Source organism: Hylobates moloch, unplaced genomic scaffold, assembly GCF_009828535.3.
Source record: "Hylobates moloch isolate HMO894 unplaced genomic scaffold, HMol_V3 SCAFFOLD_20, whole genome shotgun sequence".
Taxonomy (NCBI): Eukaryota; Metazoa; Chordata; class Mammalia; order Primates; family Hylobatidae; genus Hylobates; species Hylobates moloch.
In genome coordinates this window covers 34396705-34421242 of record NW_026652295.1, presented here as the reverse complement: position 1 = coordinate 34421242, position 24538 = coordinate 34396705, and the positions used below count along the sequence as shown (strand labels likewise).

At 39.7% G+C, this 24538-nt stretch overlaps 1 protein-coding gene across 3 annotated transcripts in view; it reads left to right on the top strand.

Moving 5' to 3' along the window:
• Positions 1 to 24538, top strand: part of SRPK1 (SRSF protein kinase 1) — an 84911-nt gene that overhangs the window by 49023 nt on the left and 11350 nt on the right. For all 3 annotated transcript variants that reach the window (XM_058432274.1, XM_032140308.2, XM_032140307.2), the window contains 3 exons: positions 141 to 560; positions 931 to 1031; positions 13324 to 13431. In XM_058432274.1, the coding sequence (XP_058288257.1) occupies positions 141 to 560; positions 931 to 1031; positions 13324 to 13431 (629 nt within the window). The remainder of the gene's footprint in view (positions 1 to 140; positions 561 to 930; positions 1032 to 13323; positions 13432 to 24538) is intronic.

Genomic DNA, 24538 nt, shown 5'->3' with positions numbered 1-24538 from the left:
AAATAGGTTTTAGATGTTTAATCATGTTTTTATGTCACTCAGTATAAGTTCTAGAAAATGTTTTAATCTTGTGAGAAATGTTTCTGTTCTTTCACTCACACACATATGCATACATCTTTTTTTGTTCGTTTGTTCCTTAGAAGAGTCAAGTACCATTGGCCAGGATCAAACACTTATGGAACGTGATACAGAGGGTGGTGCAGCAGAAATTAATTGCAATGGAGTGATTGAAGTCATTAATTATGCTCAGAACAGTAATAATGAAACATTGAGACATAAAGAGGATCTACATAATGCTAATGACTGTGATGTCCAAAATTTAAATCAGGAATCTAGTTTCCTAAGCTCCCAAAATGGAGACAGCAGCACATCTCAAGAAACAGACTCTTGTACACCTATAACATCTGAGGTGTCAGACACCATGGTGTGCCAGTCTTCCTCAGCTATAGATCAGTCATTCAGTGAACAACACATTAGCCAACTTCAAGAAAGCATTCGGGCAGAGATACCCTGTGAAGATGAGCAAGAGCAAGAACATAACGGACCACTGGACAACAAAGGTACCTATGCAGCTATACTTCCTCAACACTCCTTCCCTGCACAACACATTCAGATTTCTAGACTAAAAGTATGATTGTTTTTGTAACTATAGCTTTACAACGGGTGTGTCTAAGTTACCTTTAAATTGTAATCTGTAGCTAACTTTATCCATCGTGTACTGAGTACACAGCATTTCATTTATTGCTATGAGGGCAGAGGTTTTTAATTCTGGAAACTCAAGGTGTTGCTGTGCTCTTTTTGTCTCAGAAAATGCAAGTTGTCACTTGGGTATTGCTGACTGTATCACTCTTAACCTTGGAGAGCTTTATTACTCATTGAGTATTTCTCTGTTCATTGAACAGTCTTACTGATGATGCCTGTTGTCTGTAGGAAAATCCACGGCTGGAAATTTTCTTGTTAATCCCCTTGAGCCAAAAAATGCAGAAAAGCTCAAGGTGAAGATTGCTGACCTTGGAAATGCTTGTTGGGTGGTAAGTTAAACTTGTCTCAATGGTGTTTTGAAGTGACTGGGAGAATGAATGAGAATTTGGACTTAGTTATGCAAAACATCTGTAATTCTATACCCAGATTGATAAAACACTTCAGTGAATATTTTTTCACATTTAAAAAAACCTTTTACTATGGAAAAGTTTAAACATACTTACGAAAGTAGAAAGAATGGTAATCGTGATCATGAAAAGTCCTTCTGTTAACCCACCCCACTCCAGATACCCATCACCCAGATTCAGTAATGTCAACTCCTGGCCAATCTTGTTTTTTGTATATATATCATTATTAACTTTCAGACACTCAGTGCCTGTGTTCATACTCCCCTACTCCCATTTTCAAAATTGATGACTAACTTATAAATTGTAACCTCCTTTTAATTCACTTAACATATTTTGGACACTTTGCTTTGTCAGCCAAAAATTTAAATACAATTCAGTTCATTACATTGTTTCCCTAGTACACTTTAATCTACATATTTTTGACAGCTCTTTATGATGAGACTCTGCACATAAATCTTTGTATAGTTTTTCTTAGGACGTGTCCTAGACATAGAATTGCTAAGTCAGACGTTGCGTGATTTTTAAAAGGGCTTTATGATGTATGGTGTCATTTAACTTATTTTTAATTATTCATAATGACGTAATTACAAATAATTATATGTTTTTTGATGTATAGTGTCATACTACACTCTAGAAAAGATACTTCAGTTAGCCGGGCATGGTGGCTCATGCCTGTAATCCCAGCACTTTGGGAGGCCGAGGCTGGCGGATCACCTGAGATCACCTGAGGTCAAGAGTTCGAGACCAGCCTGACCACACGGAGAAATCCCGTGTCTACTAAAAATAACAAAAAAATTAGCCAGGCGTGTTGATGCATGCCTGTAATCCCAGCTACTCGGGAGGCTGAGGCAGGAGAATCACTTGAACCTGGGAGGCAGAGGTTGCAGTGAGCCGAGATCGCACCATTGCACTCCAGCCTGGGCAACAAGAGTGAAACTCCATCTCAAAAAAAAAGAAAAGAAAAGATACATCAGTTATTCTACCTTTAACAACTCAGAAAAGTATTTTCTTCTATGATCTTCAGGCTAAATAGTGGAATCTCATTTTAATTGGCAAATTATTTATACTGTTGTTTTTTACTGTGTATCTAATAAGAAAGTGTTTTAAGGTTTTTTTGTTTGAGACAGAGTCTTGCTCTGTCACCCAGGCTGGAGTGCAGTAACGCAATCTCAGCTCACTGGAACGTCTGCCTCCCGGATTCAGGTGATTCTCCTGCCTCAGCCTCCCAAGTAGCTGTGATTACAGGCCTGCGCTACCATGCCCTAGCTAATTTTTGTATTTTTAGTAAAGGAGGGGTTTCACCATGTTGGCCAGGCCAGTCTCAAACTCCAGACTTCAAGTGATCTGCCTGCCTCAGCCTCCCAAAGTGTTGGGACTACAGGCGTGAGCCACCATACCTGACCAAGGTTATTTTTAATGGACATCTTTTTAAAATCTATAATAGAATGATTCACACATAAATGACAGTACTCAAAGAGCCATATGCTTTTAAATGGGACATGGTTCAGACCTCAGAAGGATCTTACTTCCCATATTGATTCTAGAATATTGTGAGAACCTTTTAGAAAAAACAAAGCCAGCTTAGCACCGACTAATAAGAATGTGGAGCAGCAGCCAGGTGCAGTGGCTCACACCTGTAATCCCAGCACTTTGGGAGGCCAAGGCGGGCGGATCACAAGGTCAGGAGATCGAGACCATCCTGGCTAACACGGTGAAACCCCGTCTCTACTAAATATACAAAAAAAATTAGCCGGGCGTGGTGGCGGGCGCCTGTAGTCCCAGCTACTTAGGAGGCTGAGGCAGGAGAATGGCGTGAACCCGGGAGGCGGAGCTTGCAGTGAGCCAAGATTGCACCACTGAACTCCAGCCTGGGAGACAGCGAGACTCCGTCTCAAAAAAAAAAAAAAAAAAAAAAAAAAAGTGGAGCAGCTCTCCAAGTAATTAGAATTACTCCACTACGCTATCATCTGGTCCTGGTCACCCTGGATGACTTCAGTAGTGACTGCAATAGCTTCTTCACTTTCTCCCTTCTGCTGCCCTTGCTCCCCGTAGACTATTGGCAATACATCTATCAGAGTGATACTTTTTTTTTTTAATTTGTATATGTTCATGAGGTATAAGTGCAGTTTTGCTAGGTTGATATATTGCATTGTGGTGAAGTCAGGGCCTTCAATGGATCCATCACTGGAACAGCGCACATTGTAACCACCAACCAACCTCCCTTCATCTACCCTTTCACCCCACCCTCTGAGTCTTCATTGTTGATCATTCCACACTATGCCTCTGTGTGTACACATTATGTAGCTCCCACTTATAAGTGAGAACATGTGGTATTTTTCTTTGTTTGAGTTGTTTCAATTAAGATAATGGCATCCAGTTCCATCCATGTTTCTGCAAAACACGTGATTTCATTCTTTTTTATGGTTGAATAGTATTGTGTTCCATTCCATACCACATTATCTACTCCTAGACACTTGGGTTGATTCCATAGTTGTTATTATGAATAGTGCTGCGATAAACATACAAGTACAGGTGTATTTTTGATATGATTTATTTTCCTTTTTGCAGATACCCAGCAGTGGAACTGCTAGATCATGTGGTAGTTTTATTTTTAGTTCTTTGAGAAATTTTCATACTATTTTCTTTCTTTCTTTTTCTTTTTTTTTTTTAAATGGAGTCTCGCTCTATTGCCCAGGCTGGAGTGCAGTGGTGTGATCTCTGCTCACTGCAGCCTCTGCTTCCCAGGTTCAAGCAATTCTCCTGCCTCACCCTCCCAAGTAGCTGGGACTACAGGCACGTTCTGCCACGGCTGGCTAATTTTTTGCATTTTTAGTAGAGACAGGGTTTCACCATATTGGCCAGGATGGTCTCAATCTCCTGACCTCGTGATCCGCCTACCTCGGCCTCCCAAAGTGCTGGGATTATAGGCGTGAGCCACCATGCCCGGCCTTTCATACTATTTTCTATAGAGATGGTGCTGATTTTCATTCCCACCAAGAGTGTATAAGTCCCTTTTCTTCTAATCCTGTCCAACATATTATTTTTTGGGGGGTTTTAATTTGCATTTCTCTGCTGGTTAGTGATAGTGGACATTTTTTCATGTGTTTGTTGGCCATTTGTCTTCTTTTGAAAAATCTCTATTCATGTCCTTAGTCTACCTTTTAATGGGATTATTTGGGGTTTTTTTTTATTGAGTATTCATGTCCTTAGTCCACCTTTTAATGGGATTATTTGGGGTTTTTTTTTTATTGAGTTGAGTTTCTTGTAAATTCTGGATGTTAGTCCCCTGTTGGGTCATATAGTTTGCAGATATTTTTCTCCCATTTTGTAGGTTGCCTATTGACTCTTGATTATTTCTTTTGCTGTGCAGAAGCTTTTTTGTTTAAGTCCCATTTGTCTGTTTTTATTTTTGTTGCCTGAGGTCTTAGTCATGAGTTTCAGGTCTTATATTCAAGTCTTTAATCGGTCTTGGGTTGATTTTTGTATATGGTGAGTGATAGGGATCTTTTATTCCTCTGCATATGCCAGTCCAGTTTTCCCAGAACCATTTATTGAAAAGAATGTCTTTTCCCCAGTGAATGTGCTTGTTGACTTTTCAAAGATCAGTTTGCTGTTAAGTATATGGCTTTATTTCTAGGTTCTCTATTCTGTTCCATTGATCTGTGTATCTATTTTAATACTAATACATGCTGTTTTGGTTGCTATAACCTTGTATAATTTTAAGTCAGACAGTGTAATGCCTCTAGCTTTTTTCTTTTTGCTTAGGATTCTTTTGGCTATTTAGGTTCTTTTTTTGTTCCATATGAATTTTAGAATTGTTTTTTGTAATTCTGTGAAAAAATGACATTAGTATTTTGAAAAGAATTGCATCGAACCTGTAGATTGCTTTGGATAGTGTGATTGTTTTTAAAATTTTTTTAATTTTTAATTTTTAATGGGTACATAGTAGGTATATACATTTGTGGGGTATCTGAGATGTTTTGACACAGGCATGCAATGTGAAATAATCACATCATGGAGAATAGGGTATCCATCCCCTCAAGCATTTATCCTTTGTGTTACGACAATCCAGTTATACTCTTTTAGTTATTTTTAAATATATAATTATTATTCACTATAGTCACCCTGTTGTGCTATGAAAGAGTAGATCTTATTATTTGTTAAGTAATTTTTTTATACCCATTAATCATCCTTATCTCCTCACTTCTCTCACACTACCCTTCCCAGCCTCTGGTAACCATCCTTCTACTCTCTGTGTCCTTGAGTTCTATTGTTTTGATTTTTAGCTCCCACAAATAAATGAGAACATGTGAAATTTGTCTTTCTGTGCCTGGCTTATTTCACTTAACATAATGATCTCCAGTTCCATCCATGTTGTTGTAAATGACACGATCCCATTCTTTTTATGGCTGAATAGTACTTCATTGTGTATATGCACCACATTTTTTTAATTCATCTGTTGATGGACACTTAGGTTGCTTCCAAATCTTTTTTTTTTTTTTTTTTTTTGAGAGGGAGTCTCGCACTCTCTCGCCCAGGCTGGAATGCAGTGGCACAATCTCAGCTCACTGCAAGCTCCACCTCCCGGGTTCACACCATTCTCCTGCCTCAGCCTCCCAAGTAGCTGGGACTACAGGCGCCTGCCACCACGCCCGGCTAATTTTTTTGTATTTTTAGTAGAGACGGGGTTTCACCGTGTTAGCCAGGATGGTCTCAATCTCCTGACCTCATGATCCACCCACCTTGGCCTCCCAAAGTGCTGGGATTACAGGCTTGAGCCACCGCGCTCGGCCGCTTCCAAATCTTAAATATTGTGAACAGTGCTACAACAAACATTTGGAGTGCAGACATCTTTTTTATATACAGATTTCCTTTCGCTTGATTATATACGCAGCAGTGGGATTGCTGGATAATATGGTAGCTCTAGTTTTCTGAGGGACCTCCAAACTGTTCTCCATGGTGGTTGTAACCAGTTTATATTCCTACCATCAGTGCATGAGGGTTCCCTTTTCTCCACATCCTTGCCAGCATTTGTTACTGCCTATCTTTTGGACGTAAGCCATTTTAACTGGGGTGAGATGCTCTCATAGCTTTGATTTGCCTTTCTGTGATGGTCAGTGATGTTGAGCACCTTTTCGTATGCCTCTTTGCCATTTGCATGTCTTCTTTTGAGAAATGTCTATTCAAATCTTTGGCTCATTTTTTGATCAGATTATTAGATTTTTTTTTTTTCCTCTAGAGTTGCTTAAGCTCCTTATATATTCTGGTTATTAATCTCCTGTCAGATGGGTAATTTGCAAATATTTTCTCCCATTCTGTGGGATGTCTCTTCACTTTGTTGATTGTTTTCTTTGCTGTGCAGAAGCTGTTTAACTTCATGTGATCCCATTTGTCCATTTTTGTTTTGGTTGCCTGTGCTGGTGAGGTATTGCTCAAGAAAATTTTTGCCCAGACCAGTGTCCTGGAGATTTTCCCAAATTTTTTCTTGTAGTAGTTTCAAAGTTTGAGATCTTAGATTTCAGTCTTTAATCTATTTTGATATGATTTTTATGTGTTATGAGAGATAGGGATTGAGTTTCATTTTTCTGCATATGGGTATCCAGTTTTCCCAGCAGCATTTTTGACTGTCTATATCTTGAAAAGTTGCTGTAGTTATTTTTGATTGGTTGATCTTTCTACTTAGGGTAAGAGTAGCTTACATACTACAGTTAATGGTGTTATAATATTCTGTGTTTTTCTGTATACTATTACTGGTGAGTTTTGTACCTTCACATGATTACTTATTGCTCGTTAATTAGTTTTTCTTTCTGATTGAAGAAAGATTTTCTTTCTTCTTTAAGATTTCTTGTAAGGACAGGTCTGGTGTTGATAAAATCCCTCAGCCTTTTTTTGAAATCCCTCAGCTTTTGTTTTGTGTGGGAAAGTCTCCCCTCCCCCTCCACCTCCCCCTCCCCATGTATTTGCCTGGGGATCAGTGGGCCTCCTGTATCTGGATGCCTTAACTCTCTTGTTAGACTTGGGAAATTTTTATCTACTGTTTTCTTAAAGAGGTTTTCTAAACTTAAAAAAAATTTATTCATTCATTTAATTAATTAATTATTATTATTTTTTAGAAACAGGGTCTCTGTTGCCCAGGTAGAAATGAGGTGGTGCCATCATAACTTGTTGCAACCTTTAACTCCTGGGCTCAAGCAGTCCTCCTGCCCCAGCCTCCTGAGTAACTGAGACTATGGGCACACACCACCAGGCTCAGCTAATTTTTTTTGTTTCCTTATGTTTATCTGACTAGAATATGTCAGAGGACCTGTCTTCAAGTTCTCAGATTCTTCTGCTTGTTCTAGTCTATTATTGAGGCTTTCGAATGTATTTTGTATTTCCTTGAATAAATTTTTTATTTAATTTATTAATTTATTTGAGACATTGTCTCACTCTGTCACCCAGGCTGGAATGCAGTGGTATGATCACAGCTTACTGCAGCTTCAATCTCCTGGGCTCAAGCGATCCTCCTGCCTCAGCCTCCTGAGTAGCTGGGACCCCAGGTGCATGCCAACACACCCAGCTAATTTTTTTTAGTAGAGACAAGGTCTCACGGTGTTGCCCAGGCTTGTCTCAAACTCCTGGGCTCAAGCACCTTAGCCTCCAAAAGTGCTAAGATTACAGATGTGAGCAACTGTGCCCTGCTTCAGTGAATTTTTTAGTTCTAGAATTTCTGGGGTTTGTTGTTGTTGTTGTTATTGTTGTTGTTTTAAGATATCTGTCACCTTGGTAAATTTCTCATTCATATCTTGAATGGATTTTCTGATTTCCTAGTGTTGATTTTCAGATTTCTCTTGCATCTTATTGAGCTTCTTTAAAATCAGTGTTTTGATTTATTTGGCATTTCAAGGAATTCTTTTTTATTGGGATCTGTTGCTGGACAATTGTTGTGGTCCTTTGGTGCTGTCATATTTACTTGTTTATTTATGTTTTCTGTGTCCTTCTGTTGATATCTGCATGTTTGTTGCAGTAGTCACTTGTTCCAATTTTTTTGAAATTGCTTTTGTAGGGGAGAATATTTTTCTGAAGTTGTATATATGTTGTTGGTTAAGTAAGATACTTTTTGATTTTGATTTTGGATACCTCTGGTAGTATGGTTTTTGTATAACTTTTTAGGCAGTACACAGGGTCAAGGGTATCTGCAATTTCCCCTGTGGCTTAGGGTACAGTTTAGGTTGCGGTGAGGTTTTGCTGGGGACTTGGATGCCAACTGAGCCAGTCTTTGGACCCTGCTGGTGGCATTAGTGGGCTGAGTGTTCCTGTTTTTAGGCCCCAGAGCAGTTTACGTTGGTTCCAGTGTTAGTGGGTCCTGGAGGGGTGATTCTTGGGTCTCTGACTGGGTATATGGGCAGGTTCTCAAGCCCCTGGGCAGCTGGTATAATGTGGGGGTTGGCAGTTACAGTGGTGGAGCAACCCTCTGGGACCTAAGCAGTCGTTGTTGTTGTTGTTGTTGTTGTTGTTGTTGTTAGCTGTGATGGGTTGGAGGGGGCTAGTCCCTAGTTTTACAGCCGCCCATAGCAGGGCAGTGGTTATTTTCCTAAGTGTGCTTAGAGAAGCTTGGTCTCTGCTGTTCCTCTCCCAGCTGGGTGGCAGTTGCAGCCATGTCACCCAAGGGCAGTGCATAGCCCAGCTTTAAACTCTCAAAATGGTGCCAGCTGTTGGCCTGTGACTGAGAAAGTAGGTTCCCTCTCAAATGAACAGCATGGGCAAGAAACTGGGGAGTTACCATACACTCAAGTCTCAGTCTCACAAAAGCCTGTTGTCTTAGGTATGCATAGGAGAGCCTGGTTTTCCTGTCCCTCCTCAGCCAAGTGGCAGCTGCAGCCAGATCAGCCCGAAAGGGCAAGGTGCAACCTAGCATTAAACTCTCAAAATAGCACTTTATGCCTGGGACCAGAGAGGGGAGGGTCCCTCTTAGGCCAGCAGCATGGGGAAGAAGCTGTGGGGAATGTGGTCCACTCACATCTTGGTCTCACCAGCAGCCCATGGCAGAGTGATAGAGACCCTCCCAGGAGTGCGTGAGAGTGCCTAGCCTCCCCTCTTCTCCTCAGACCAGTGGAGTGACAGCAGCTGTGTCTGCAGATCCCTGGTATCAAGGCTGTCAAAATAGCACCCAGCTGAAGCCGCTTAGACTCAGATGCCTGTGGGATTCTCTGTGGGTTCCCTGTTTGGAGCAACATCTGTCCAATCTTTAGGCAGTTCTGTATGTCAGGCCCAAGGCCCTAGTTGGTTCAGGGTTTCTCCCATAACCAAGATCATAAAACCCATTTTCAGAATGTGGAATGCTGGGGATTTCTCTCTTACTATATGCCCATGCCAGCTTCCTCAAACCCTTTCCTTACTTACTTCTGGTGCTTCCTATCACTTCTCTGGTGAATCTTAGCATTCCTTCCTGGACAATCTGTTCAAAATGTGGGTATCTTCTGACTGTTCTGGTTCCTTTCTGTGGATGAGGCACACACTACCTGTGTCTAGTCAGCCATTTTAAATGTAAGTCAAGTCATATATTCGCTAAACTTTAGAGTGGCTCCTTTCAGAATGAATACCAAAGTCCTTACCATGGCCCACACACCACCAAGCAAAGAGAGCTTACTCTTCCTTCTGCTTGGAATCCTCTTCACATACAACTCCTTCATTTTCTTTAAGTTCTTACCCAGATGTCACTTATCAGGGAGCTCTTCCCCTGAACACCTAATGTAATTAATAAACCGCCACTCTCCAAACACTTACACCTTTATCATATTCACTCACGTATTTGCTCACTCTTCCTTTCTCCGTGTAACTTTTTTTTTCTCCACAACACTTAACACAATCTAATATGTTTATTTGCTTAATAAGCCTCTCACTAGAATGTACATCGTATCACAAAGTTTTTCTGGTTTACCGCTGTATCTATATTTAGTACTTAGAACAGTGCCTGGTGCAGAGTAAGTACTCAGTAAATATTTTAGCAAATAAATTGTGGAGAAACGTATTGACTCTGTAACAAATATCACACTGTACAAACATCAAATGCTTGCCAGTTTCCTGCCCACACCATGTTTCAGGCTCCTGTGCCTTTATGTTTGAAACACCTTCGTGTGTGTTTTCTTACCTATGTGGCATACTTTATTCCGGTAGAGTCTTCTGTTACTTATATCACAACAGAATTAATCTTTCTTCAACTTTTGTAACAAGCCTAGTCTGTTAATTCATTCACACCCTGTGATAACCCATTAATCCATTCATGAAGGCAGACCCCCTCATGAGCCAGTCACCTCTTAAAGGCTTAAAGACCTCTTAGTACTGTTAACATTGGACATTAAGTTTCAATATTAGTTTCAAAGGGGACAAACATTCAAACCATAGCAGTGTCTCTGCATTTAAAATGACTGCGTTCTTGGCTCACCCCTGTAATCCCAGCACTTTGGGAGGCCGAAGCAGGCAGATCACTTGGTCAGGAGATCAAGACCATCCTAGCTAACACAGTGAAACCCCGTCTCTACTAAAAATACAAAAAAAAAAAATTAGCCAGACGTTGTGGCAGGCACCTGTAGTCCCAGCTACTTGGGAGGCAGAGACAGGAGAATGACGTGAACCCAGGAGGCAGAGCTTGCAGTGAGCCGAGATTGCACCACTGCACTCCAGCCTGGATGACAGAGCGAGACTCCGTCTCAAAAAAAAAAAAAAAAAAGACTACATTCTTTTCACCCATTCACTCATTCAGCAAACATACTGGCACATACTCTGATGTAGGCATTAGGACACAGTGGTGAACAATACATGTGTGTTGCACCCCATTGGATTCAGATTGGATTTCACTTCTTGATCTCTTCAGCACATCAGCATCTGGCATTCAGTAATGGAATTTTACATAATTTTTAACGAGCTGTATTATTAAACATACAGTCAACTTTTGAACAACATAGGTTTGAACTACACAAGTCCACTTATACACAGATTTTTTTAACCAAACAAGGATCAAAAACAGTATTCAAGGGATGTGAAATGCACATATATGGAGGGCTGGCTTTTTGTGTATTTGAGTTCTGGGCCAACTGTGAAACTTGAGTATGCACAGATTTTATTATACTCGGGGAATTCTGAAACTAATCCCTGAAGTACACTGATGAACCACTGTACTAAGCTTTTTATTCTTTTTTTTTTTTTTTTGCTTATCAGTCATGCATGTACACAGTAGGGGAGACAGTGAGTTATATAAGCTTTTATTTTAAAATCTGCCTACTTCTTTCACCAATTTTTCACTCCCCATAACAGTATTTACCTTTATATCACTAATAAATAACAGATTATAGTACTCCAATTTTGTTTTCAGTGTTATATATTATTTTTTTCCTCCTAGAAAATGGGGCTTATCTAGCACCACAGCACGAATTCCTCATTTCCCCAATGTAATCTAATTTTTGGCTACATGATCATTCCATGTTTATATCATTGAGACTCTAATGCTATTCTCAGCTGAACTGAGCATATATTATGGTTCCTTTTCCTTTCTACATAACATGTTTCATTTGCTTAGTTTTCTTTGTACTGTTGATCACTTAATTCAGTCCCATACTTTTACCCAGTGTTGTAAATACACTTTAATATGTACAGATACATTGAGTGTTCTTTCTACTATTATCTTTCTAAAGTGCTCTGTCCTAGAACGTGGAGTCTTCTAATCTGTGTTCATCTGATTGGGTTGCCCTGTAGGTCTGCTATATTACTGTCATTTGGGATTTCCCTTCACCATCATCCTGGAGATTTGTTTTCTCTATATATATGTCCCCTGTTTTTTGTGTCTCCTATCTTTCTTGGTTTATGTCATCTTTTTTGTAGAGTACATGCAATAAGCAATAGTTTCCTGAGAAAGGGTGTGAGATTGGGTGGGGGAAGGGTGGGATTTGCACATCTGAAAGTCTTTATTCTGCTTTCACACTCAGTTGGCTGTGTAGAGAATTCTAGGTTAGAAAACATTTTCTTTCAGAATGTCGTTGCTCCATTGTTTTCTAGTTTCCAGTCTTGATGGTACTAAAGACTGATGCCATTCTGATTCTTGGTCTCTATATGAAACCTTTTCCCCCAGTGGATGTCTGTCAGATAATTTCATAGTGATATGCCTCACTCAGCCTGTTTTCACCTCTCATACTAAAGATTTGATGTGCACTTTCAACATTGAAACTCTGATTCTTTGGTTTTGAATCTTAATTTTTTTTTTTTAGGTGACAAAGTGTCACAGTTAAAAAGAATGATCTTTCAGAAAGCCATATTTATGAATGAAAATAAAATGTCTAGTATGTACTTCAAAATCTGGTGTAGGTGCGGTGGCAGGGTTGGGATACAGTTGAAAATAGACTGGCAGTGAGTGGTAATTGCTAGGTGACACTAGTATAATAAATGGCATGGGGTTCATGATTCTTTCTACTTTTGTATATATTTGAAATTTTCCATGATAAAAAATAAATGAATAATGAAGGAAAAAAGAAGCTTAGTATGAGTCATATACAGGAAACAAAATTCAAATATTCAAATGTTGATAGGAAAGTGTGGAAGACAATTCTCTAATCCTGTTGAAATTTAAAAACAGGGAACAGTATTTGTGAAAAGAGGAAATTACTCAGAGAAAACTTCAGGTAGAAAACTAGTATAGACCAGGGCTTCAAAGGGTACTAGACGAAATTTGACCAAAAGAACAAAAAGTACTCTAGGTAGAACATCAACATCCCGATAAAGGCACAGAAAGATACTTATTAAAGACAAGTATAGTAAATTGTAAGGTTAAAGAGTTTGGATTCCTTGGTGTGGTAGCTCACGCCTGTAATCCCAGCACTTTGGGAGGCCAAGGTGGTTAAATCACTTGAGCCCAGGAGTTTGAGTCCAGCATGGGCAACATAGCGAGACCCCATCTTTACTAAAACAATTTTTAAAAAGAAAAAAGCTGGTGTTGTTTCCTAGACCTGTGTATCTATATTAAGTTTAGGCTCATTTGTTTGTAAAAATAATTTGGAGTAGCTGTGTGTAAGGCAAAGGATTGTTGAAGCTAATAACATAAAAATGCTGTTTAAGAAATAAGCAAAATGAGAACTTTGGTTTGGGGAAAACTTCAGAGAGTTTATTTTCATCTCCATTATTAAGCAGTATTGACTTGTTACTTTTTAGAATGAAGTTTAAAATATTATTTCCTTCATTTTCTCAGCACAAACATTTCACTGAAGATATTCAAACAAGGCAATATCGTTCCTTGGAAGTTCTAATAGGATCTGGCTATAATACCCCTGCTGACATTTGGAGCACGGCATGCATGGTAATGTTTTTTCCCCTTGGCTTTCACTTGTTAAGTGGTACATATCTTGCCCTGTTTGCTAATTTCAGTAAACCAGCAAATTAACTAGCAGAAAAGAACGTAACACAGATGATTTACCATAGGTATTCTAAATTCTATGTCTAGAGAGGTCCGAATTCAAAAACCTGTCTGGCATTTCATTTGGTTACTGCCAAGTTCCTGTTAGGTGAAGGAACCAACAGTTTCTTACTACAGATTGTTGGGGGAGAAAAATAATGAAAACAACTACTAAGAGGTGTTGTTGGTTTTGATTAGGAGATTACAAATATCTTTGCATTTTTAGCACTCATCTATTTTCAGACCAAAGAAACCCCTGGAAACTGCTTCATTTTGTACAATTCAGCAGCTCCTCAGATATCTTTGCAGCTAGCTCCCAAGATGTGAATCCCAATCATTCATAGATTCATAAATGGCTATTTTGCCCCTGGCAAGCAACTGTTCCAGTGGTCAGATTTAGTTGATGATAAATGATTTCCTACTAATAGACTCATGTTGGAATGTGTTACATTGTTTCTTAAAATGTATTATACTCCTTAATATCTTTAATCACCACAATTTCTAATCATGTTTGTTTACTTGTTTCTCTTCTATGTTGTAAGCCCCATATTGTCAGGAATCATGGCTGTTATGTATAACTGTCTGGATTCATTGCCTGACACATTTTGAGTGATTGCTTACAATGTAATTCCGATGCTAACTACCCAGATTTATCACAGACTTCATAGGTTAAGAGCATGGTTCCCCACAAGATTGCCCTCACTTCAAACACTAACCACAAGCCTCAGGATCCACAAGCCACCTGCACTTCTAATCAACTGGCTACAAATTAAGAGGTTTGCATTACCCCCTCAGAAAGTGCTAAGCTTGCTATAGTTTTATTATAAAGAATACAAATCAGGCCGGGCGCGGTGGCTCACGCTTGTAATCCCAGCACTTTGGGAGGCCAAGGCGGGCGGATCACGAGGTGAGGAGATCAAGACCATGGTGAAACCCCGTCTCTACTAAAAATACAAAAAATTAGCCAGGCGTGGTGGCGGGCGCCTGTAGTCCCAGCTACTCAGAGAGGCTGAGGCAGGAGAATGGCGTGAACCCGGGAGGCGGAGCTTGCAGTGAGCCAAGATTGCGCCACTGCACTCCAGCCTGGGCGACAGAGCAAGACTCCGTCTCAAAAAAATAAATACATAAATAAAAATAAAGAATACAAACCAGGACACATAGGGGAAAGTCTGAGAGGGTACTAAATATGAAGCTTCTGTGTCCTCAGGACTTTCACCCTCCTGGCACATTGATGTGTGTCACCACCGAGGGATGCTCGCCCAAGCTTCCAGTGTTTGGAGTTTTATTGAGATGTAATTAATAAGGTATTGATTTAATCATTGGCCATGTGATTGAGCTCAGTCTTCAAGCTTTCCCTCCCTTCCCTGGAGGTTGGGAAGTTGGAAAGCCCCAATCCTCTGATCATGTGGTTAGTCTTTCCCGTATGTCCAACCTTCATCTTAAAACTATACAGGGGCTCGCCACGGTGGCTCATGCCTGTAATCCCAGCATTTTGGGAGGCCGAGGCAGGTGGATCACTTGAGGTCAGGAGTTCGAGACCAGCCTGACCAACATGATGAAACCCTGTATCTACTAAAAATTAGCCAGACGTGGTGGTGCATGCCTATAATCCCAGCTACTTGGGAGGCTGAGGCAGGAGAATCGCTTGAACCTGGGAAGCAGAGGTTGCAGTGAGCCAAGATCGTACCATTGCACTCCAGCCTAGGCAACAAGAATGAAACATCGAAAAAACCAACTATATAGGGCCCCAACGTGAGTCACTTTGTTAATATAAACTTAGATATGGTCCAAGAGACCCACCATGGATAAAGACACCTAGCACTTGGAAATTCCAAGGGTTTAGAGACTTCCTACCAGGAAAAAGGGACATAGACCAATTTCTTCATTATTCAATAGTGTTTAATAATTATTTGTAGACTACCTAATGAATGAACAGAAACATATTATGCTCTCATTTCAAGTAACATTTAATATTCACAGGCAACTCTGGGAAAAACTTGAGAAAGAGGACAGATAACAGTTCCAACCTGTTTTAAGTCATCAATTTCTTGCTGTCTACATTCCTGAAAAACTTTGTCTTCAAAGCTAATAGAGATGATACCGTGTTGTTAATGTGGCATGACCTTATAAAGCACTTTGTTGTGGCATATTACTGGTTTTTTTTTTTTTTTTTTTTCTGAGATGGAGTCTTGCTCTGTCGCCCAGGCTGGAGAACAGTGGCACGATCTCGGCTCACTGCAAGCTCCGCCTCCCGGGTTCACGCCATTCTCCTGCCTCAGCCTCCCGAGTAGCTGGGACTACAGGCGCCCACCACCATGCCCGGCTAATTTTTTGTATTTTTAGTAAAGATGGGGTTTCACCATGTTAGCCAGGATGGTCTTGATCCCCTGACCTTGTGATCCGCCCACTTCGGCCTCCCAAAATGCCGGGATTACAGGCGTGAGCCACCGTGCTGGGCCCATATCATTGGTCTTTAAAGCTGGTGGACTGTCTGAAGTAAGGTTTTAATATTGTTGCACAAAATGAAAGAATATTGGAATAAAATCTCAGGCTTCTTTCTTGCCACACTTTAAAGCTTTGCATTTTGAGGAATTTTGTTTGAGTTGATTTGCTATAGAAAATCGTAAATGATAGAGATGCCACCAGCTATAAAGTGTAGCTGGTTAATAGATGGCATCTGATTTATTAAAATATGGACTTGCTAAGATGTAGTTTTTAGTAGTGGATTAGTTGTTTACTGTAAGAAAATGACTTTTTTTTTTCTTATTCCACATTTCTATTTTGTTTGGGGGCAGTAGATCCTGCTTGATATTTAATAAAGCATTTCTAATGTCAGGCTTGAGAAGTAAGGCTGAACGATAAAGGCGTAATTAATCTCACCTCATAGTTCTGGACCCACTCACATGTCAGAATTTTCTTGACCAAGGAATGGAAGGTACTTACCTGACATGAGACAATATCATGAAAAATTGAGCCCCATTTGATCCTCAAATTTTTATTTTGCTAGTCGACATAGAAAAACAAAATGTTGCTTTAAATTTGATCATAAAGCAAAACTTCTGGAATATCAGAAGTGCCTGAAGAGATGGATCATCCTGCATCCAGTGTAATTAATTGATGGAAAGATTAGGACCCTCTCTGAGAGGTAATGAGATGGAACAAGTTGAGATTGCCTCTACATTGATGATTGAGGAATAGTTAGAAGGGCAGTTATAAAAAGGGAAAAGAGGGCCCAGGTGTGGTGGCTTATACTTGTAATTCCAGCACTTTGGGAGGCTGAGGCAGGCAGATTACTTGAGGCCAGGAGTTCGAGACTAGCCTAGCCAACATGGAGAAATCCTGTCTCTACTAAAAATACAAAAATTAGTTGGCCATGGTGGCACATGCCTGTAACCTCAGCTACTCAGGAGGCTGAGACACAAGAATCATTTGAACCTGGGAGGCAGAGGCTGCAGTTAGCTGAGATCACACCACTGCACCCCAGCCTGGGCAACAGAGCAAGACTCCGTTTCAAAAAAACAAAAAAAGGGGGAAAGGGGAAAGTATTTGTGAAGAACACGACAGAGTGAGACTCTGTCTCAAAAAAAAAAAAAAAATCTCTGAATGTTGGAGTCAGGACAGGTAGGACCATAACTGGCAGGATGAGATTATCTTCTTCTCTGGCCTTTGAATGTCCTTCCTCCCGCTGTGGGAAAGTATGTTTGTAGTCCCCACTTGTCTTCCTTTTCTGGTGAATTCTTCTTTTGAAGTGATTGCTTTCTGGGATATGTTCCTTTTCTTCACCTTTTGCTCTCTGAAATTCAGGGCAGGATTTGTGGGACTCCCACTGGCACTTGTGAGAGGTTCTGGGAGTATAGCTACACATATTTAGGACATGGGGTGAAGTGCATGTCTTTGTAAACCCCAGAAGTTGGCCAATTACTAATCAAGGGAAAGATTAGGGAAAAAACTAGAGAATATGCAGTTATCCCCTAATGTTCTCAGGGGATTGGTTCTAAGACCCCTTGCAGGTACCAAAATCCACAGGTGCTCAAGTACTTTACATAAAATGGCATAGTGTTTGCATATAACATATATAACCATATGGCCTCTGTATACTTAAATTGTTTCTAGATTACTTATAATACCTAATATAATATAAATGCTATGTAAAGTTGTTATACCATATATTTTTAACTTCGTTCTTTTGTTGTCGTTGTTCCATTTTGTTTTTTAGGGATGGGGTCTTGCTCTGTTGCCCAGGCTGGAGTGCAGCTATTCCACTCAAAATCCTATTTTCTTTCCCTAGTCTTGTGAGGCTCATACTTACCTTGGACCTTTGGATGTGCTTTCTCCTTCACCTTATGCAGGTCTTTGTTCAACATAATCTCTTTAGAGATATCTTCCTGACGACTTTACCTGAAGTAACCCCCACTTTATCACTTTTCTTTGTCACATAGAAGTTGTCACTCCCTGAGATACATGGTTTTTTTTTGTTTGTTTGCTTTCTATATGAGGCAGGGAAATTGTCTATGATTCTTAAATAGGAAAGGGATATGTGCAGTAGACATACGCATTTTGGAAAAGTTCTTCAGCAATTCTTACGTACATCTTTGATATAGAACCATTTATTTGCTTTGATTAATATAATTTACAGCTGTGTTAAGACTGGAAAAACTCTACTTTTAAAGCTGGAAGTGAGTGGGTAGAATGTATTTAGTAACAACAAAAAAGCTAATAACTGAACTCTGGAGTTTCCCAGCCGTCCTTTTTGATCTGTGGCTATTGTAACCCTCTTTCGGCCTTTCTAGTGCTGCAACATTGCTTCCTTGCTGTTAAGACATCTTTCTTTTGCTTCATTCCCCTGCCGTTGGTTGTTTGCAGAGCACTAAACACTAGGACTGGGTACTTAATTATATTACTTCTCCATATCTAAGAGGAGCAGTAAGTAGACTTCTAAACAAAATTTGAACAAAACTTGGCATATCTGGTTTGAAATGAGTTTCAAAGCCACCTTCAACTTAGTATCTTCATGATTTGAGCAATTAAACATGGTTAGTAGCAGAAATGAGGTACGAATGATACTCGTCAGATGTTTCTAGAAATATTGTTATAGTTAAAACTAAATTTCCTTTTTCCTTTTTTTTTCTTTTCTGACTCTTTAATCATCATCTCCCAATTATCTTCACCCCCCAGCCTCTGTAACCACCATTCTGCTCTCTGCTTCTATGAGTCAAATTGTTTTAGATTTCACATATAAGTGAGAGTGTTGCAGTATTTGTCTTTCTGTGCCTGGCTTATTTCACTTCATAATAGGTTTTCCAGTTCCATCCATGTCACTGCAAATGACTGAATTTCCATCTTGTTTTTAAGGCTGAATAGTATTCCATTCCATTGTGTATACAAATTGAATATCCCTAATCTGAAACACTTGGTACCAGTTTCAGTTTGGGGAATTTTTTAGATTTTGCAATATTTGCAGAATACATACTGGCTGAACATTTCTAATCCAAAAATCTAAACTTCGAAATGCTCCAAATGAGCATTTCCTTTGCGTGTCATGTCAGTTTTGGATTTTGGAGCAATCTTTATATACCACATTTTATTATCTGTTTATCTGATCTGTATAGACTCAACTTAGATTGATTTTAAAATCAACTTAGGTTGATTCCATAACTTGACTATTGTGAATAGTGCTGCAGTGAACATGGGAATGCAGACATCACTTAGACAAACTGATTTTAAATCTTTGAGGTAAATATCCAGAAGTGGGATTGCTGGATCATATGGTAACTCTAGTTTTAGATTTTTAAAGAACCTCCATATAGTTTTCCATGAGGCTTGTAGTAATTTACATTCCCACCAACGGCGTTCAAGACTTCCCTTTGCTCCACATCCTCAACAACACTAAATATTTCGTCTTTGTGATAACAGCCATTCTGACAGATATGAAATGATATCTCATTTTGATTTTAATTTGCATTTCCTTAATGATTAATGATGTTGAGCTTTTTTTTTTAATAGATCTGTTGGCCATTTCTGTGTCTTCTTTTCAGAAATGTTTATTTAGGTCCTTGGCCTGTTTTTTAATTGGGTTGGTTTTTTTGTTTGTTTTCTTGCTATTGAGTTCCATATTATTTTGGATATTAACCCCTATCAAATGTATAGCATGCAAATATTTTTTCCCAACCCATAGGTTATCTCTTCACACTATTGTTTTCCTTTGCTGTACAGAAGTTTTTTAGTTTGATGTTATCCCATTTGTCTGTATTCGCTTTTGCTCCCTGGGCTTTTGGGGTCAAATCCAAAAAAAATCATTGCTCAGACCAATGTCAGTGGGTTTCCCCCTGTTTTCTTCTGGTAGTTTTTCAGTTTCAGGTCTTATTAAGTCTTTCATCCATTTTGATTTTTGTATTCGGAGTGAGATGAGGGTCCAGTTTCATTCTTTTTATATCCAGTTTTTCCAACACCATTTATTGAAGAGACTATCCTTTTCCCATTCTGTATTTTTGGCAATTTTGTCAAAGATCACTTGACCATACATGCATGGGTTCATTTCTGGGCTCTCTATATTGTTCCTTTGGTCTATGCGTCTGCTTTTTTTGCCAGGACCATGCTGTTTTAATTACTATAGCTTTGTAGTATAGTTTGAAATCAGGTGGTTTGATGCCTCCAGCTTTGTTCTTGTTTTGAGACAGGGTCTCATACTGGCACTCAGGCTGGAGTGCAGTGGCTCAATCACTGCTCTCTCCAGCCTCTGCTTCCTGGGCTGAAGTGATCCTCCCACCTCAGCCTCCCAAGTAGCTGGGACTACAGGTGCGCCCCACCACATCCAACTATTTTTGTATTTTTGTAGAGGTGGTGTCTCCCTGTGTTGCCCAGGCTGGTCTCAAAACTCCTGAGCTCCAGTGATCTGCCCGCTTCAGCCTCCCAAAGTGCTGGGATTACAGGCATGAGCCACCATGCCCAGCCCAGCTTTCTTCTTTGTGCTCATGATTGCCTTGGCTATTTGGGATGTTTTGTGATTCCATGTGAATTTTAGGATGTTTTTTCTATTTCTATGAAGTATAATATTGGAATTGTGATAGGAATTGCATTGAATCTGATAGATCACTTTGAGTAGTACAGACATTTTAACAATAGTAAGGCCGGGCACAGTGGCTCACACCTGTAGTCCCAGCATTTTGGGAGGCCAAGGCATATGGATTGTGTGAGACCAGCCTGGGCAACATGGCAAAATCTCATCTCTACAAATAATTTAAAAATTAGCCAAGTGTGGTGGTGCATGCTACTTGGGAGGCTGAGGTGGAGAATCACCTGAGGCCGGGAGGCAGAGGTTACAGTAAGCCGAGATTACACCACTACAGTCCAGCCTGGATCACAGAGCAAGACCCTCTCTCAAAAATAAAATAAAAATAAATCTTCCAAACCATGAACATAAGATATATTTTCATTTATTTGTGTCTTCAATTTCTTTTATCAGCATTTTATAGTTTTCAGTGTACAGGTCTTTTACCTCCGTGGTTAAATATGTTTCTAAGTTTTTTTTTTTTTTTTTTTTTTTTTTTAATCTATTGTAAGTGGGATTGTTCTCTCGGTTTATTTTTCAGATAGTTGTTAGTTTACAGAAGTGCTGCTGATTTTGTGTGTTGATTTTGTATCCTGCAACTTTACTGTATTTATTAGTTCTAATGGGTTTTTGGTGGAGTCTTTAGGGTTTTCTATATATAGGATCATGTCAGGCCAGGCTTGGTGGCTTATGCCTGTAATCCCAGCACTTTGGAAAGCTGAGGCAAGAGGATCACTGGAGCTCAGGAGTTGAGACCAGCCTGGATAACATAGCGAGACCCCATTTCTACCAAAAGAAATGAAAAAATTAGCCAGATGTGGTGGCACATACCTGTAGTTTCAGCTACTTGGGAGGCTGAGGCAGGAGGATCACTTGAGCCCAGGAGTTGAGGCTACCACAAGCCATGATTGTGCCACTGCACTCCATCCTGGATGACAGAGCAAGACTCCATCTTGCCAAAAAAAAGTTATGTGATTAGCTAAGTGACATTTGTACTTCTTTTTCTATTTGGCTGCCTTTTAATTGCTCTAGTAAGGACTGCTAATACTACAATACTATGTTGAATAGAAGTGGGGAGAGTCTTGTTCCAGATTTTAGAGGAAAAGCTTTCAGTTTTTCACCATTGAGTATAATGTTAGCTGTGGCCTTCTTAAATATGGCCTTTATTGTGTTGAGGTACATTCCTTCTATACCTAATTGTGTGAGCATTTTTATCATGAAAGGATGCTGAATTTTGTCACATGCATTTTCTGCATCTAATACGATGATCATAGGGTTTTTGTCTTTTTTTTGGCAGTAGCAGGGGCAGTTTGAGACAGATTGCTATTAGTTCTTCGTTAAGTGTTTGGTAGAATTCAGCAGTGAAGCCAGGTCCTGGGCTTTTCTTTGATGGGAGACTTCTTATTACAGATTTAATCTCTTGTTTCTATTTCTTCATGGTTCAATCTTTATAGATTATATTGTCAAAGAATTTTTCCATTTTTTCTAGGTTATCCAATCTGTTGCCATATGATTGTGCATAGTAGTCTCTTATCCTTTGTAGTTCTGTGATATTCATTATAAAGTCTCCTCTTTCATTTCTTCATTTCTGATTTTTTGAGTCTTTTTTTTTTTTTTTTTTTTTTTTTTTTGGAGACAGGGTCTCACTCTGTCACGCAGGACGCAGGTTGGAGTGCAGTAGTACAATCTCGGCTCACCCTCCTGAGTAGCTGGGACCACAGGCATGTGCCACCATGCCTAGCTAATTTTTTTGTATTTTTGGTAGAGACAGGGTTCACCATGTTGCCCAGGCTGGTCTCGAACTCCTGAGCACAAGTAATCCACCTGCCTCAGCCTCCCAAAGTGCTGGGATTACAGGCATGAGCCACTGCGCCTGGCTTATATTCAAATTTTTATACAACATATCTTTAGATTTCTTTTTTCCTTAAGAGATGGGATCTCACTGTATTTCCCAGGCTGGTCTTGAACTCCTGGGCTCAAGCAATCCTCCCGCCTTGGCCTCCCAAAGTGCTGGGACTACAGGTGTAAGCCACCCTACCTGGCCTCTTTAGAACTTTTTTATCTTTCAAAACTGAAACTCTATATACCACTGAAGAAAAACTCCTTGTTTCCCTTTTCCCCTATTCTTTGGCCACCTTTTTAATTTAAAACAGACTTTATTGTTCCAGCCTCCAGCCCTGCTCTGGAATTTTACTTCCCTTTGGTATAGATTGTCGAAGACAGGAAATTTGAATCATCTGTTAATTCCTTTTTTCTAAAATAACATATCCAGCACTTCAGCCCTTCTTAATGTGGTCAAACCTGGGGTCAAGATAAGGGCCCTTAAGTTAATACATTGAGCACACCTGCATCTCTGCAGAAGGACAAGCATCAGGACTCTGACTTGTCTTCCTCACTTTGAGACAGCCATTGGCCAGCCCATTGATACAGATGATGGACATGTTACTTTATAGAAACAGCTCTTACCTGAAAGTCCTCATTTTCTGTTTGGTAATCACTCCTTGGCATTCTGACCGCACACAAGCACGTTGCTTATGAAATGCTAGATTGCCCCTTAAGCTGTGTCAGTATTCCTTTCTGCTACTTAGAGTTTGCAATTTACTTCTGGATCTGAATGTAATTAGTCTGTTTAAATTGTCATTGTTTTAACTTTTCCGTGCATTTCATGCTATCTTCTAAGCCATTCTTCTCAAAGGCAATAGTCTAGAGAAGGTTAACAAAGGATGGTACACTGGTTTTATTTGGGTTTGTTTCTTAATAGACTTTATTTTTTAGAGCAGTTTTAGGTTCACAGAAAAACTGAACAAAAAGTACAAATAAGTTTTATATGCTTCCCACACACAGAGCCTCCCCAACTATCGATCTGCTGCTCCAGAGTGATACATTTGTTATAAACAGTGAACCTACATTGGCACATCATTATTAACCAAAGTCAGTAGTTTACATTTCATTTCACTCTTTTATGAGTTTTGACAAATGTATCTATCATTATTATATACAATATCGTTTCACTGCTCTAAAACTCCTCTGTGCTCTGCCTGTTCATCCCTCCCTTCCCCCACTCGCTGGCAACCACTGATATTTTTATCGTCTCCATAATGTCAAATAGTTGGAATCATACGATATGTAGCCTTTTTAGATTGGGTTCTTTCACTTAGTAATAATGCATTTAAGGTTCCTCCGTATCTTCATGGCTTAATAGCTCATTTCTTTTTAGCACTAAAGAATATTTCATTTTCTGGCCTCCTGAATAGCTGGGACCACAGGCATATAGCACTGCCACAGCTGGCTCTGTGTTTTTTTGTTTTTTTTTTAACTTTAATTTCAGTATCTTTACTGAACTCTATATATGAGACCATGAGATTTTTTTTTAAAGTACTGGTATCAGGAATGATTGACAAGTTTTGGTGAATAAGAATCATGATTTGTTTCTCTGTTGTTTTGGGACTATAAACCTCGGGACAACTCAGGGTAGAACAAGTATCTGCTCTATCACTCTGGTTCAGTTTCATAATAAACGAATGAAATGTAAAATAAGCAATGCCAAGCAAGAAGCCATAGCACTGCTGACATTTAGAGATAGTATTTGATTCCTAAACCTATCCTGAAACTTCTGGTTTTGTGGTCTCCCTCTGGACGGTAGTACAGTTTTGAGAAACGCTGTTCTGTGATGAAACTGCAGAAACTGACACTGGTGAGCCACCAAGACCTAAACTTGGGTCTAAATTGAGAATATGACCCAACTAAGTCCTGGACTCTACAGTTCTTGAGGTTGTTTGGACTGCTTAGTACCATTGAGTTAATCAAAATTGACCTATGACTAGCGCTTATTTTATAACTGTGCTTCCCTAACAATAAGGTCATTTTTAAAAACTGCTGTTGGCCGGGCGTGGTCGCTCACACCTGTAATCCTAGCACTTTGGGAGGCCGAGGCAGGCGGATCACGAGACCATCCTGACCATC